Source organism: Brachycentrus maculatus, unplaced genomic scaffold (assembly GCF_059751285.1).
Source record: "Brachycentrus maculatus isolate JH-2025_06_01 unplaced genomic scaffold, ASM5975128v1 h1tg000145l, whole genome shotgun sequence".
NCBI lineage: Eukaryota > Metazoa > Arthropoda > Insecta > Trichoptera > Brachycentridae > Brachycentrus > Brachycentrus maculatus.
The window spans coordinates 51344-65215 of record NW_028280898.1 but is presented as its reverse complement, the minus strand read 5'-3'; the positions used below and the strand labels follow the sequence as shown (position 1 = coordinate 65215).

The window sequence follows — 13872 nt, the reverse complement described above, 5'->3', positions numbered from 1 at the left end:
TATTAGAAATGCTAAAAATCTTCAAATATTTATTTGCTCAACGTTTTTATTTAAAGATTTTTGCTCTACCTTGTATTGTAATATTTTATTTATTATAAAAACATAACTTAAATCTTAGGTGTAGTTTTCAAACAATCTCCATCAAAGAGAAAAATCTCGTATCAAAATCTTCCAGTGGCAAAGAAGTTAAAATTATATAGATTTTTTGAGATTATATTTATTTTATTAATACAAGTTGTTTTTACAGACATTTTATTACTATACTGACGCTTTAAATAATTTATTTTTCCATGTTAATTTAGAATTGAGATATTTTTGTTGCAAATATAATCCAAACATCGAATATAAAGTGTTTTTATTTTTAAAAAATAAATGGAACTGAACGTTTGAAATTATTCTTAATTGATGAATAAATTTTCTGCGGGAGGAGCACCATCTAAAGTTATTCTGTTCCTTACATCAGAAAGCTTGTTTTTTTTTTAAATCTATTAAAAATAGGAAAAAATGTTTCTTAGTATTAATTTCTTCACTAGAGGACAAAAGAAAATAAATAACAAATTAGTTTTTACATAAGTTTTATTTAAATTATAACAATCTTCATCTGATATATTTTACTATTTTCTTATACATACATTAAGATTAAGAAGAAGAAGATTTGAAGAGGTGAAAATCATAGTTTGAGTGATATATATGTTACGACCAAAAATAGTATTTATAGAATTTTTTTGTAAAACCAGAGACAAGCGAAAATGTGAATAATATAGTTAAATGTTTTATCTATGGAACATAAACAATTTTTGAAAACACATTTTTTTTCTAGAAAATGCTAAGTTGTCACTGGAGCCACTATGGTTATCAGCCCCTCACGAAGATCATAACTCAATTCTCTTCCTCTGTAATCGTATTTTTAAACAAAAAAATTCAAAACAGATTAAACAACCTTTGGACACAACAGTCAAGTTCATCTTTTTCTCACAAACCAAAATGATTTTTTTGTTGTTTTAATACAATTTGAACGCGAAAAAGATGGCTGACGATTTCTAATCATTCTTTAGAAAAAATAAATAAATGCAGATTGAATTTAATAGTTTAGTGAAAGCTTCATGATATTTTTTTTAAAGAAATATTTGTGTTTTTATTATTTACACAAATATTTCAAATTCATACTATTTCTGCGAGCCTACGCGGCTCATTATTAGAAATAGGTATAAAATTGTGATAGAGTGGGTTCGAACCGAGAAACTTTGACTTAAGAGTCCGCAACACTAGCCACGGGACCACAACCCGACACGGCATATATAAATAATAATTTTATAAGCATATATTAATCTAAATACTGGTAACATTATATGTACATCCAATTATAAAGTTAGATCTACAGAAAATACATATGATTTCATTCAGTAATAATATTTAATATATTACTGTCAATCACTGTTTAAAAATACACAAAATTCAAATCCGATAGAAAATTATACATTTGACTTTTACTTGGTAAATTTCAATATTTTAAAAAATCTATTGTGACACGTGTTTCGATGCATTCAACACCATTCAAACCAATATATTTGAACAAATAGTGGTTATTACCAAGTAAAAATATAAGTATAATTTATATTTGAAGCACTAACTTTGTGATTTTCCATTTTATAATTAAAATGTAACTTTGTTTTAAAATCCCAATAAATATTTTATTATAACTTAATTATAATGTCTACCGGTTAGCTTCAAAACCAGTAGAACTTTGTGGTAATTTTTATACATCTTATATTTGTATAATTAAAATGTAACTTTGTTTTAAAATCACTATAAATATTTTATCATAACTTAATTATAATGTCTACTGGTTAGCTTCAAAACCAGTAGACATTATAATTAAGTTATGATAAAATATTTATAGTGATTTTAAAACAAAGTTACATTTTAATTATAAAAATAAAAGATGTATACAAATTACCACAAAGTTACTGCAGAGTCAATAAACGAAACCATTCGGAAGTTTTTCAATAAAAAAAGTTCACAACTTAGAAATCGAGATTGCTACATACATTCCATCAAAAAAATTCCAAATTTTTATTTGGAATTTTACATTTGGCTTTTGCCAGTGTGTAAAATTTACAAAATTTATCTATTATTGTATTTATAAAAAGGTATAAATAAAGCTTTTGATTACTCTTGTGTGGTTTATATGCAAGTTAATGTGATTAGTTGGAAGTGTCAAAAAGAGTGTAGAAATAGCATTATTGGACAAGTTCATTGTTAGGCGGGAAAAAAGTAACTGTATTTTAAATTGTATTTTACGATTATGTAATTGCTTGTGAAAAATTTAGTGTTAGGGAGGGAATGACCATTAATTCTTAAATTAAAAGGCATTCTGTGATTAATTTTAGTCATTTATAGTAACACTAAATAAGTTATATATATTTTTAAAATTATGATGATAGCTCTCTCTCTCTCTGATGGTGTTACAGCCCATATGGAACTTGGCCTCCTGGCCTCCCAGAACAGTCACCTCCAACCCTTCCTGTCCCCACCGGCCGACTTTCAGCTTGTCATCTGGAGGAGCTGCGCCACATCTTTTCTTACTTCATCCTCCTACCTCAGTCTGGGTCTTCCCACTTTTCTCCTTCCACCCGTAATTCTTTTAGGGATTCTTTGCACATGTCCAGCCCATCTCAACCTGAGGAGTCCCATATAGATTAAGATTCTAGGAGCCTGATATATATCATACAGTTCGCTGTTGTTTGTTGATGATAGGTTTGTATATTTGCTATTTTAAATTATTACCAGATAATTTTCTAGACCAGTTTTTTTTAAATATTAAAAGTATTGTTAACTTCGTGGTATAGTAATATAGCACTCTCCTTATCATTCATCGTTCACCTTGTGAAATATCACTTAAAAACACTACTTGATGACCACCAGTTTGAAAAAATCATCATTGGGGTAAATTTAGACTAAAGTGAAATTGTATAACTGTACCACTGTATAATTTAGTGAAATTGTAAAAGTAAAGTAAAATTGTATAACCGTACCAAGTAAATTTACTTCTGATAACTTTAAAGTTTCTGACATTGCCACAGTATTAGTAAATGTCTGTCAGTATTAGTATTAAAAATGTCTATTGCACTGCACTGCGCTGAATAGTATATTCTATACGTCAACTTTGCCGGCCGCTAGGGGGATCTCCTTGAGCTCGCTCCGCAGGCACATGAACTCGCCGAAGACGCAGGTGAATGCGCCGCAGCAGATGTTGAGGATCCACCACGAGTAGGAGGACGGGAAATGGCCGCTGTACAGCCAGCAGAATATCAAGTGGATGAAATGATATGTGAAACTGTAAAAAATATATATAATGAAGGTATAGACGGAAAACATAAAAACTGTTCATGTTGCAATGTTTATTTTTAAAGAAATAGCCCGTAAAGCCTCCACTTTTAGAGGCTTGTCTGCATGTAGGATAGTAATGATCCACTTCTTATCCGCACCCTAATGGTGCATAGGGCACTGCATCATAGGTATATATTTAAACAATCTCTAACCCTTATCCGCAATCGATGGTGCATAGGGCACTGCATCATATAAACGCAGTGTTATCTTGATCGCTAGCACATGAAGGAAAGGTGATCAGCACTCCGCTTCAGGTACCAGCCCAGGGTAATTTTGAATAAATGTTTGAGTGCAAAAAATCACTTATATTTATTTGACCTGGGAATCTGGGAATCGAACCCGGGACACATTTATTTTCGACACATTGTATTATATTTTTAAACTATAAAAACGATCTCCTGAAAAATCAAGTTCTTTGATTTATGACGTTGTTGAGAGGAAAGAGCTATATGTGACTTATGTATGTGTTTTTAAATAAAAAAATAAATAAAAATACACTATTTAAGTATGATAAGTTTAATCTTACCTAAAATCTAAACACAATTTGGTCCTTTGCACAATCGTTCTGAGGGCAAAGCTGCCAACTACCGAGTTCATTACAAACCCTGTCACCATCGTTTGTCCTTCAAAGTCACGCACATGTATTGCCTGAAACAGAAACACAATTCCCCCAGAATTATAATAAATGATGGATGCATTTTGATAAATTTAGTTTTTAGTCTTATTTATATATAATTAAAAAAAAAAAAAAAAAATACATATATATATATATATATATATATATATATATATATATATATATATATATATATATATATATACATATATATACATATATATACATATATATACATATATATACATATATATACACATATATATACACATATATATACATATATATATACATATATATATACATATATATATATACATATATATATATACATATATATATATACATATATATACATATATATACATATATATACATACATATACATATATATACATATATATATATATATATATATATATATATATATATATATATATATATATATATATATATATATATATATATATATATATATATATATATATATATATATATATATATATAATACAAAATTATAACATATTTTATTTATTTTTTCGGCATTTACTTTGTGGTAAGACATGTTACAATGATTAAGGAAACACTTGTTTTTATACCACTTGAGTTAATTGATTACTAAGTTCGGAAGCTAAACTTCCATCGTTAGGTCGAATAATAACTATTATTGAATAATAACTATAATTGAATGGTATTATTTAGACCTGACGATGGAAGTTTAGCTTCCGAAACTAGTAGTCATTAATAAACTCAAGTGGTATAAAAACAAGTGTTTCCTTAATCATTGCAAAATTATAACATTATTTTGTCCACCTCCGTGGTGTAATGGTTAGCGTGTTTAGCAACCGTTCTGGTGGTGCCGGGTTCGATTCCAGGGGGGGAGGGTAGAAAATATATATTACTGATTTTACACTATAATATTTATTTCTTACTACCGTGGACTGGTCCCTAAAGCGCAGGAGTGATCACCTTGCCTTTATGTAAGTATCGATCAAGAGAAAACTGCGGCAATACGATGCAGTGCCTTATGCAATATTGGAAGCGGTAAGGGTTAGATGTCCAAAAAAGTGGAGTGAGCCAGCGCTATGCAACTTACTTGATATTTGAAGATATGATCCAGCGTTCGCGTGGACTTCGAGATGTCTTGAAATATAGCCGTGAGGAATCCAAGAGATACATACAGCACGCACTGCATGGCCACTATCTGGGATATCAGCAATAGAGGATCCCATTGTGAATAGCGAAATGTCCCCGTGAACTTCTTCATGGTTTCGTTCGTTCGGTATCAATCACAAAAATATGTCACCATAAATCAAAAACTTGAGCGAAAAGACAATGTTTATTCGAACGCCAATTTTGCGCCGTACGCATTTTATCTCCGAACTGAATTGATAATTAACACATCATATTTGAAAATATGAATCGGTAAAACTTAAAAAAATGAAATACAACGGAAAGAATATGTTTTGGCGAAAGTCGGATATCTACAGCATGCGAAAACAATGACAAATGACAGCTAATGACTGAATCTGAAATCTGACGTTTCGTATATTGCAATTGTAAAAAATATACATTACCCATTATTTGAATTTATTTTTTTATAATGGCAGTATTCTCTATTAATCATTTATTTTAATGTCAAGCTAAAATGGCTTTTGCTTGTGTATGAACTTCATACATTTTAGAGACGATTATGCGGTGGCATTTAAATTTTACGTATTTTTTGTTACATGAAATGTCAAAACTGATGAAATTTCCCGCCACAACAACTGTTTTATTTTTGGTCGTTGGGCATTGATTAAATTTGTGTTTAATAATTTTGTTTCGATATAAATAAAATACCATGGGAATTCTAGGCTTATCGAAGCTTATTGCAGATATCGCTCCCCAAGCTCTTAAGGAGAGCGAGATAAAACATTATTTTGGTAAGCTACGAATTATATATGTTGTTAGGTTATCTTGCCGAATGTATATTTTTCTTATGTTTTGTATATTTTTCTTATGTTTTGTATTTTAGGAAGAAAAATAGCCATCGATGCGTCTATGTGTCTCTACCAGTTCTTAATCGCTGTGCGGAGCGAAGGTGGGCATTTGAAATATTTGTTTAAAAAAAAAATCAAATTGTTCTTTTTCGTGTGTTTTTATTATTAAAATAATTTGTTTTAAGGGGCCCAGTTGACTTCTGTCGACGGTGAAACAACGTCCCACTTGATGGGCACCTTCTACAGGACGATACGCTTATTAGAGAATGGAATAAAGCCAGTTTACGTATTTGATGGGAAACCTCCGGATATGAAGTCTTCGGAGCTCGTGAAGAGGGCTGAAAGAAGACAGGATGCGCAGAAAGAACTCGATAAGGCAACGGAAGCAGGTATACAATTATATTTTTGTATTTTTAATTATAACAAAGTTGGCTTTAGTTCTATGAGAATGGACCCAACAATTAACTTCTATGTGTCTCAGGTGATGCTGCGATGGTGGAGAAGTTCAACCGGCGCCTGGTGAAGGTCACCAAGCAGCACTCGGAGGAAGCCAAGCAGCTCCTGGGCCTGATGGGGGTCCCCTTTATCGACGCGCCGTGCGAGGCTGAGGCCCAGTGTGCATCCCTCGTAAGCACCCCACACTTGTAACACAATATCCTGATTACATTCTGACATCTCAACATAGAAGAATATGGAAGTCTGAGCATCCCAGGGCTTACGACCTGGCATTTGTCTGGCTTGAGCGATCACTTTACACACGTCATAAATCAAAAAACTTGATTTTTCAGGAGAACGTTTTTAAAGTTAAAAATATAATACAATGTATTAAAAATAAATGTCAAGACACTTATTGAACATTTTACTGTGCAACAGATCTTTTTAGGTAAAACCTGAAGGTTTTTTCTCCATTTGAAAAATATTTAGTATATTTAAAAAAATAATTAAACAATACCTTTTTGTCAAAATGCAAAAACAACACTTTCTGCCCTGTACCGGGTAAATATTAAGTCAAAAATATGCCTCTTTTGCTGGGATATAGTACATTTTCTGGGCATTCCGAAAACATGCACAACTGAAAATTTACGATTTTTGATTTATGACGTTCTTGAAAGGAGTGAGCGATATGCGTAATGATTACCATTCTACCCTTCCCTTACGGTGCTAAAATCTTCTGCGTTCTCCGATGATATGTATCTTGTACACCATATGAATGAAATGTGGTTAAAAAACAGGAAAAATGTAATTATTCCTAAATGTTGCTTTTATTGACCATAGTTGAAGTTGAAATGTAACAATTTAATCTTGTTAGCACTGATAATTGTCTGAAAACAAGAAAAAAGACATTGTAAATAGTCGCAATAGCTAGCGTAGCGACACGACCGTTGCATACGACGGTTCTTATCAAGCTGAGACACCTTTAAAATTGACATCTCATCCGTAGGGTGAATAATCCAGTGTCCGATATATCGGACATCGATATAGTAAATAATATTCTTCTTATCCCTTTTGGTGTAGGCCTTGTGGCCTATTTTTAAGAGGGATTAGCCTCCTGCGATGTCAATTCCCAGCTGTCCATCCATCTCTTTGGTGATCTGCCTTGTGCAGTGCAATGTGGGGGAGACTGGATGGTTCCATTCTCCTCACACGCGCATACCATTGTCTCCTTCATTGCCTTCCCCACCTAACGACATCTTCCATCTCGCATATTTCCCTTATCCTGGCATTCCTTATTCTATCTCGTAGATCTAATAAAAAATATTAGTATTATTATCAGGCAAGAGTCTTCGAGATAAAATAAGAAATGCCAGGATCAGGGAAATATGCGAGATGGAAGATGTCGTAAGGTGGGGAAGGCAACGAAGGAGACAATGGTATGCGCATGTGAGGAGAATGGAACCATCCAGACTCCCCCACATCGCTCTGTACGGCCAACCCATGGTAGACGACTCCCAGGCAGACCACCAAAGAGATGGATCGACAGCTGGGAATCGACATCGCAGGAGGCTAATCCCTCTTAAAAACAGGCCACAAGGCCTACAACAAGATGAATAAGAAGAAGAAGAAAAGATTTTATTGAAATACGAATAACTCTATATAAATTTACTTAATTGCCCTGCAGGTACAAGCGGGGAAGGTGTTTGCGACAGCCACCGAGGATATGGATGCCCTGACCTTCGGGTCCAGCGTGCTGCTCCGCCACATGACCTTCTCCGAGGCGCGCAAGATGCCCGTCCAGGAGTTCCACTTCTCCCGCGTCCTTGAGGGCTTCGAGATGACCAGGAACGAGGTTAGTGTTTACGATTTGTTATTGAACTATTTTAATATTTAGTTTAACCCTTATAGTGCCGAGCTTATTTTCACATATTTCGCATAAATTGCTAATTGCTTTTCATCATCACTACTTGACGAATTTGACATTTTGTAGGTAGAAAAAAAAACTTTCACTTAAAAAAATACAAAAATCAATGTTAAATTCACAGCAAAATAATTTTAAATAATTATTTTTAAATGTTATTAACTTATCAAAAACGTTATACATGCGCGCGCTAAGACACGTCCGTACAGGTCGATACCTAAATCAAATAGCGCAATAGTCGGTATTCCGAGGCTCCGCACTTTATACGCATTAATAGAGAGTCCATCTATCGACGGTTCGCACTCTAAGGGTTAATATTTAATAAATAAATCCCTTACCGCACCCCAATGGTGCATAGGGCACTGCTTCATATAAACGCAGTGTTATCTCGATCGTTTACACATGAAGGAAAGGTGATCAGCCCTCCACTTCAGGTACCAGTCCAGTGTCATATTGAATAAATATTAGAGTGAAAAAATCGTAAGTGTAATGGTCAGCATGCTCGGCTACCGTTCTGGAGGTCCCGGGTTCGATTCCCAGAGGGGGGTCTAATAAATATAAGTGATTTTTTCACTCTAATATTTATTCAATATTACTCTGGACTAGAACCTGAAGCGGAGGGCTGATCACCTTTCCTTCATGTGTTAACGATCAAGATAACACTGCGTTTATATGATGCAGTGCCCTATGCACCATTGGGGTGCGGATAAGGGTGATGAATAAATGAATGAATGAATAATTACCAAGTGAAACTTAATTAACTAAAAATGAATAAATATTACCACAGTGATTGCCAAACCATTTAATGGAATCATATTTAACTAAACTAACCAACCATCGCACAGTGGGCCGGTAATAGGTCATAGGCTTCAAAAGTTGATGTCTGAATTATGACCTCATATTACCCCTAAGTAATAATCATTAGCCATACTACCTGAGGGTATAAAAGAAATCCAGGATTTTAAAATTATTTATTCACTTTTTGGCATCAGACGCCGATGATGGTGCGCCGGGCCAGACATTGTGGCCCACGTAGCTGCCTACTAGAATCATACGGGCCAGAATGTCTGGCCTACAGAGCGGTAAGAGTTAAAAATTAACCTGAACAATGATTTTACCTTTTCAGTTTATTGATCTTTGCATCCTGTTGGGGTGCGATTACTGCCCGTCCATCAAGGGGATAGGTCCCAAGAGAGCCATAGAGCTCATGCGGCAACACCGGACCATAGAGGAGATACTCCGGAACATAGACTTGGAAAAGTACCCTCCACCCGAGGATTGGAACTATCAACAGGTATGCTTTCTTTGGACTCCTAATCAACACGTTGACTGCCAACTAGCGAGAATTTCAAAAATGTTAATTCCTTACTGTATGTCTGCCTCCGCAGTGTAGTGGTCAGCACGCTGGAGGTCCCGGGTTCGATTCCCAAGAGGGTCAAAATAAATATTAGTGATTATAAACAAATTATATTGTGACAGTTGTTTCGCCTTGTTAGGTCATTATCATGCTTTGATAATGCCCTAACAAGGCAAAACAATTGTCACAATATAATTTTTTTACGTGTTTTTGTTAATAAAATACAACTTAGTAGACTCAAAAAATCTGCGTTTGATTTAAAATTAATACATAAATTAAAATGGAGTTCTACAAATTAAACGCCAAATCAATAAATATCCTGTATTATTCTGACTTCTTCAATATGGAAGTTTGACTGTATTTTTTGTACTAAATTCGGTTCAATGCTTGTCACTTTCCAGGCCAGGAAGCTGTTCCTGGAGCCGGAAGTGGCCGACCTGAAGGACATTGACCTGAAGTGGAGCGACCCGGACGAGGAGGGGCTGGTCAAGTACCTGTGCGGAGACAAGCAGTTCAGCGAGGATAGAGTTCGCGCCGGAGCCAAGAAGCTGCTGAAGACGCGCTCGGGAACGACGCAGGGGAGGCTCGATACGTTCTTCAAGGTATGCGGAGATAAATTATTGATCATTGTTGGGTAATATATCCAAAATTAACCTGTCCGGGAGTATGGACGTAAATGAACGTCAGTGCGAATTTTCCTTAAAGGAGTATCCACGTTAATGAACGTCGAAGTCCGTCAGTCAGTAAGTATGATGTAACTTGTATAGCAATGACATCTGTGGATATTTGTGTGTAATTTTGTCAAAATTGAAAAATATATCGAATAGATATTTAAAAAAAAAAAAAATTAATACATCGATTTAATGAAGAAAAAAATTTTTTTCATGTAAAAAGAACTCACTCCCCAGAGAACGTCGGTCATAAATTTTTGTACTCCCGGAAAGGTTAAACGAGGTTTATTTGGTTGAATTCTACATTTATTTATGTATATGTTAATACGTGACGCGTTTCCTCTTCTTGGGACATTATCAAACACATTAGCAGTGTTTGATAATGTCCTAAGAAGACGAAACGCGTCACGTATTAACATACACATAAATAAATATAGAATTTAACCAAATAAACCTTGTTTAATTTTGGATATATTACACAACAATTCAATATGGAATTCTACCAACTGTCTGCAGTTACAATAAATAAATTATTGATCACTTGAAAAGCAATTTTTTCTCTCTCTAACCCTTATGGGGATAAGGGTAACCAATGGTGCATAGGGCACTGCATCGTATTGACGCGATGTTATCTTGATCGTTAATTATATGAAGTAATAATGATAATATAATTATCAGCGCAGAAGTGCGCTTCAGGGACCTGTCCAGAGTAATATTAAGTAAATATTAGAGTGTAAATTCACTAATATTTATTCTCACCCCCCCCTGGGAATCGAACCTGGGACCTCCAGCACGGTAGCTAAACACGCTGACCATTACACCACGGAGGCGGACTACAAATTTTTTTACGGGATGCTAACTAATGGCATATACGTGATTTTCACCCTAATTATTTATTCAGTGCTACTCTCTGGACTGGTACTTGAAACGGGGAGGGCTGATCACCTTTCCTTCATGTGTTGACGATCAAGATAACACTGCATTTATACGATGCAGTGCCCTATGCACCGTCGGGTGTGGATGAGGGTTTGAAGAAGAAGAAGATCTAATGGCACTACTAGCATCATATTGTTTCCCTGCATCTTTGCAGGGAAACAATAATTTCCTACCCTTCTGGGTGGAATGCCACACTCTTCTCTCCTAACACACACACACACTCTTAGCTTTCTATACATATATATGTATATTTTAGGTCTAGATCAGTAGTCGGCAGCCTACTACGCACATGTAATTGAATTACCCACCTCAATAATGATATATTTCTCAAATTCTTGAAACTTCTAGATGGGTTGACCAAACTCGAAACACAATCAAATCATATACTGTATGATATTGTCCGCTTCAAGGTCAAATAAATACAAGTGATTTTTCACTTGTATTTAATATTTATTCAATATTACCCTGGATACCTTAAGCGGAGGGCTGATCACCTTTTCTTCATGTGTTAACGATCAAGATGACACTGCGTTTAAATGATTGATATGATGCAGTGCTCTATGCACCATTGGAGTGCGGATAAGGGTTTGAAGAAGAAGAATTTTAAGTAAATAACTAAAAGTCAATTTTTTACACTTATTATTGAACGTGAAGTGGCTACATTCCCTTACTGATATAACACTTTATATATTTCAATAATTAACACTTAAAAATATATTTTATTTCTGTTTATATTTTATTTTATAAAAATAAAAATGAATTAAGTAAATAAATTAAAAAAACTTGAGTTTTTTTAGTCTCTCAAAGTCTCTCAAAGTTTTTTAGTCTCACTGGTTTAGATACATATGCTCATTTATTGTAACTGCAGACAGTTGGTAGAATTCCAAATTGAATTGTTGGGTAATATATCCAAAATAAAACACGGTTTTTGTTGGATTGAATTCTACATTTATTTATGTATACATATTTTAATACATGACACGTTTCGTCTTCTTAGGACATTATCAAACACATAATGAGTGTTTAATAATGTCCTAAGAAGACGAAACGCGTCACGTATTAAAATATACATAAATAAATGTAGAATTCAATCCAACACAAACCGTGTTTTATTTCGGATATATTACCCAACAATACACATGCTCATATTAGCACAAAAGCATGCTATTATTGTATGGTAATTTGTATTGATCTTATTTTTTTCTCACTTCTCAGGTAATACCATCTAGCGGAAATACTCCTAAAAGAAAGTCCGAAGATAGTAAAAAGGGAGCCACACCGAAAAGGGGAAAGACAGCGGCAGGAGGCGGAAGGGGAAGAAGACCAAAATAAATCACCTACTATTCCCTTTTTACATAGTTGTTTTATAATACTCGCTGTATATTTTAAAAGCTTTTCAATTTTCGGCTGGCCACAAAAGAAAATGATTAATTTTGTAATAATTAAATTTGAATAATAAACACTTAATATTAAAAAATCTTTTTTTTATATGACCCTTATCTGTCCCTGGATCAGAATGATGAGGCGTTAACTGATTATCAGTTATGTGAAGGCAAGGGGCTACAATATAGGAATAGGAAAGGATATTGGAAAGAAATGAATGAAAGTACATATATGGGAAAGAAAATGAAGCAGAGCTAGACTGAGAAAAACTTGGCACGGTCAAGTATGCCAAATACTTGAAAGTGGTCAGGTTAGGAGTTGAAACAATCGGCGGGTATGTATGAGGAGATCCATGAACGTGGAAAAGAGGCGAAGAATGTTTGCAAGGACAGAGTGGTGTGGCGTTCTATTCTCTCTGCCTACCCCTGCGGGAAAGCGGCGTGATGGTTAGTTAGTTAGTTAGAAGATAGGAAAATTCATATTGAATAAATATTAGAGTGAAAAAAATCACTTAAATTTATTTGACCCCACCCTGGGAATCGAACCCGGGACCTCCAGAACAATAGACGAGTATGCTAACCACGGAGGCAGACTGTGTAACTTACACACTGCTAATGTGTACTAGTAGAAAAATTCTAGCACCGAATTCTATTACAAATTTTATGATTAAAAAAAAACATTAGTGTAAAATGGTTTTATTTTAAAATTCTACACAAAATATATTTGCCACTAATTTTATTAAAAACAAATATAAAAACATCCCTTTTTAACAAACAAATCAAACCATAACAAATCGATAAACATATATATAAAAAACTTTCACTTAAATTTTAAATCTATAAGTAATAAGTAATTCTTTTACTTTGTAGAAACAATATTTAGGATATGCATACATACACTTTCTCAGCAAAATATAAAACCAGCTAGGTAGAGAAAACAGAAACATTTTGTAGCGATCCAATGTCACTCCAGTGACCATTCTATCCGGATCATGCTTATACTGTGGAACCTCTCATAAAGAGTAATTCGAATAACGAGACAAAAAAATTCTGAAAAAGTTGCTCCCTCAACCTTTTAACCGCGTTAACTTTGTTCCTGAGAGACGCCCGTGCGCGGCGGTATTTCGCCGTTTTTTAAATGATTACTTTTATCATGTATTTAGTTAAGAAACAATTTATTTT

The 13872-nt window shown here is 34.1% G+C and overlaps 2 protein-coding genes across 2 annotated transcripts; one reads left to right on the top strand and one right to left on the bottom strand.

Annotated features, from left to right (window-relative positions):
- Positions 1–2070: 2070 nt before the first annotated feature.
- On the bottom strand, positions 2071–5531 carry Sys1 (Sys1 golgi trafficking protein). The gene is made up of 3 exons (XM_088260980.1): positions 5103–5531; positions 3917–4038; positions 2071–3337 (listed from the first exon to the last, which is right to left on the bottom strand). Exons 1-3 carry the CDS (start codon positions 5271–5273, stop codon positions 3154–3156), a joined length of 477 nt encoding a protein of 158 aa, XP_088117106.1. The 5' UTR covers positions 5274–5531; the 3' UTR covers positions 2071–3153.
- Positions 5532–5768: 237 nt separating this feature from the next.
- Fen1 (Flap structure-specific endonuclease 1) lies at positions 5769–12785 on the top strand. The gene is made up of 8 exons (XM_088260989.1): positions 5769–5931; positions 6024–6089; positions 6174–6377; positions 6470–6615; positions 8108–8275; positions 9471–9638; positions 10103–10303; positions 12524–12785. Exons 1-8 carry the CDS (start codon positions 5850–5852, stop codon positions 12638–12640), a joined length of 1152 nt encoding a protein of 383 aa, XP_088117115.1. The 5' UTR covers positions 5769–5849; the 3' UTR covers positions 12641–12785.
- Positions 12786–13872: the final 1087 nt, after the last annotated feature.

Bases quoted from the DNA above. Each gene is read 5' to 3' on its own strand.
- Sys1 (XM_088260980.1), bottom strand. From the start codon at position 5,273: ATGAAGAAGTTCACGGGGACATTTCGCTATTCACAATGGGATCCTCTA. The intron at 4,039-5,102 runs GTAAGTTGCATA...TTTCTGTTTCAG, and splicing joins ATCATATCTTCAAATATCAA to GCAATACATGTGCGTGACTT. The intron at 3,338-3,916 runs GTAAGATTAAAC...TATTTTTTACAG, and splicing joins AAATTGTGTTTAGATTTTAG to TTTCACATATCATTTCATCC.
- Fen1 (XM_088260989.1), top strand. From the start codon at position 5,850: ATGGGAATTCTAGGCTTATCGAAGCTTATTGCAGATATCGCTCCCCAA. The intron at 6,616-8,107 runs GTAAGCACCCCA...ATTGCCCTGCAG, and splicing joins AGGCCCAGTGTGCATCCCTC to GTACAAGCGGGGAAGGTGTT. The intron at 10,304-12,523 runs GTATGCGGAGAT...CTCACTTCTCAG, and splicing joins GGCTCGATACGTTCTTCAAG to GTAATACCATCTAGCGGAAA.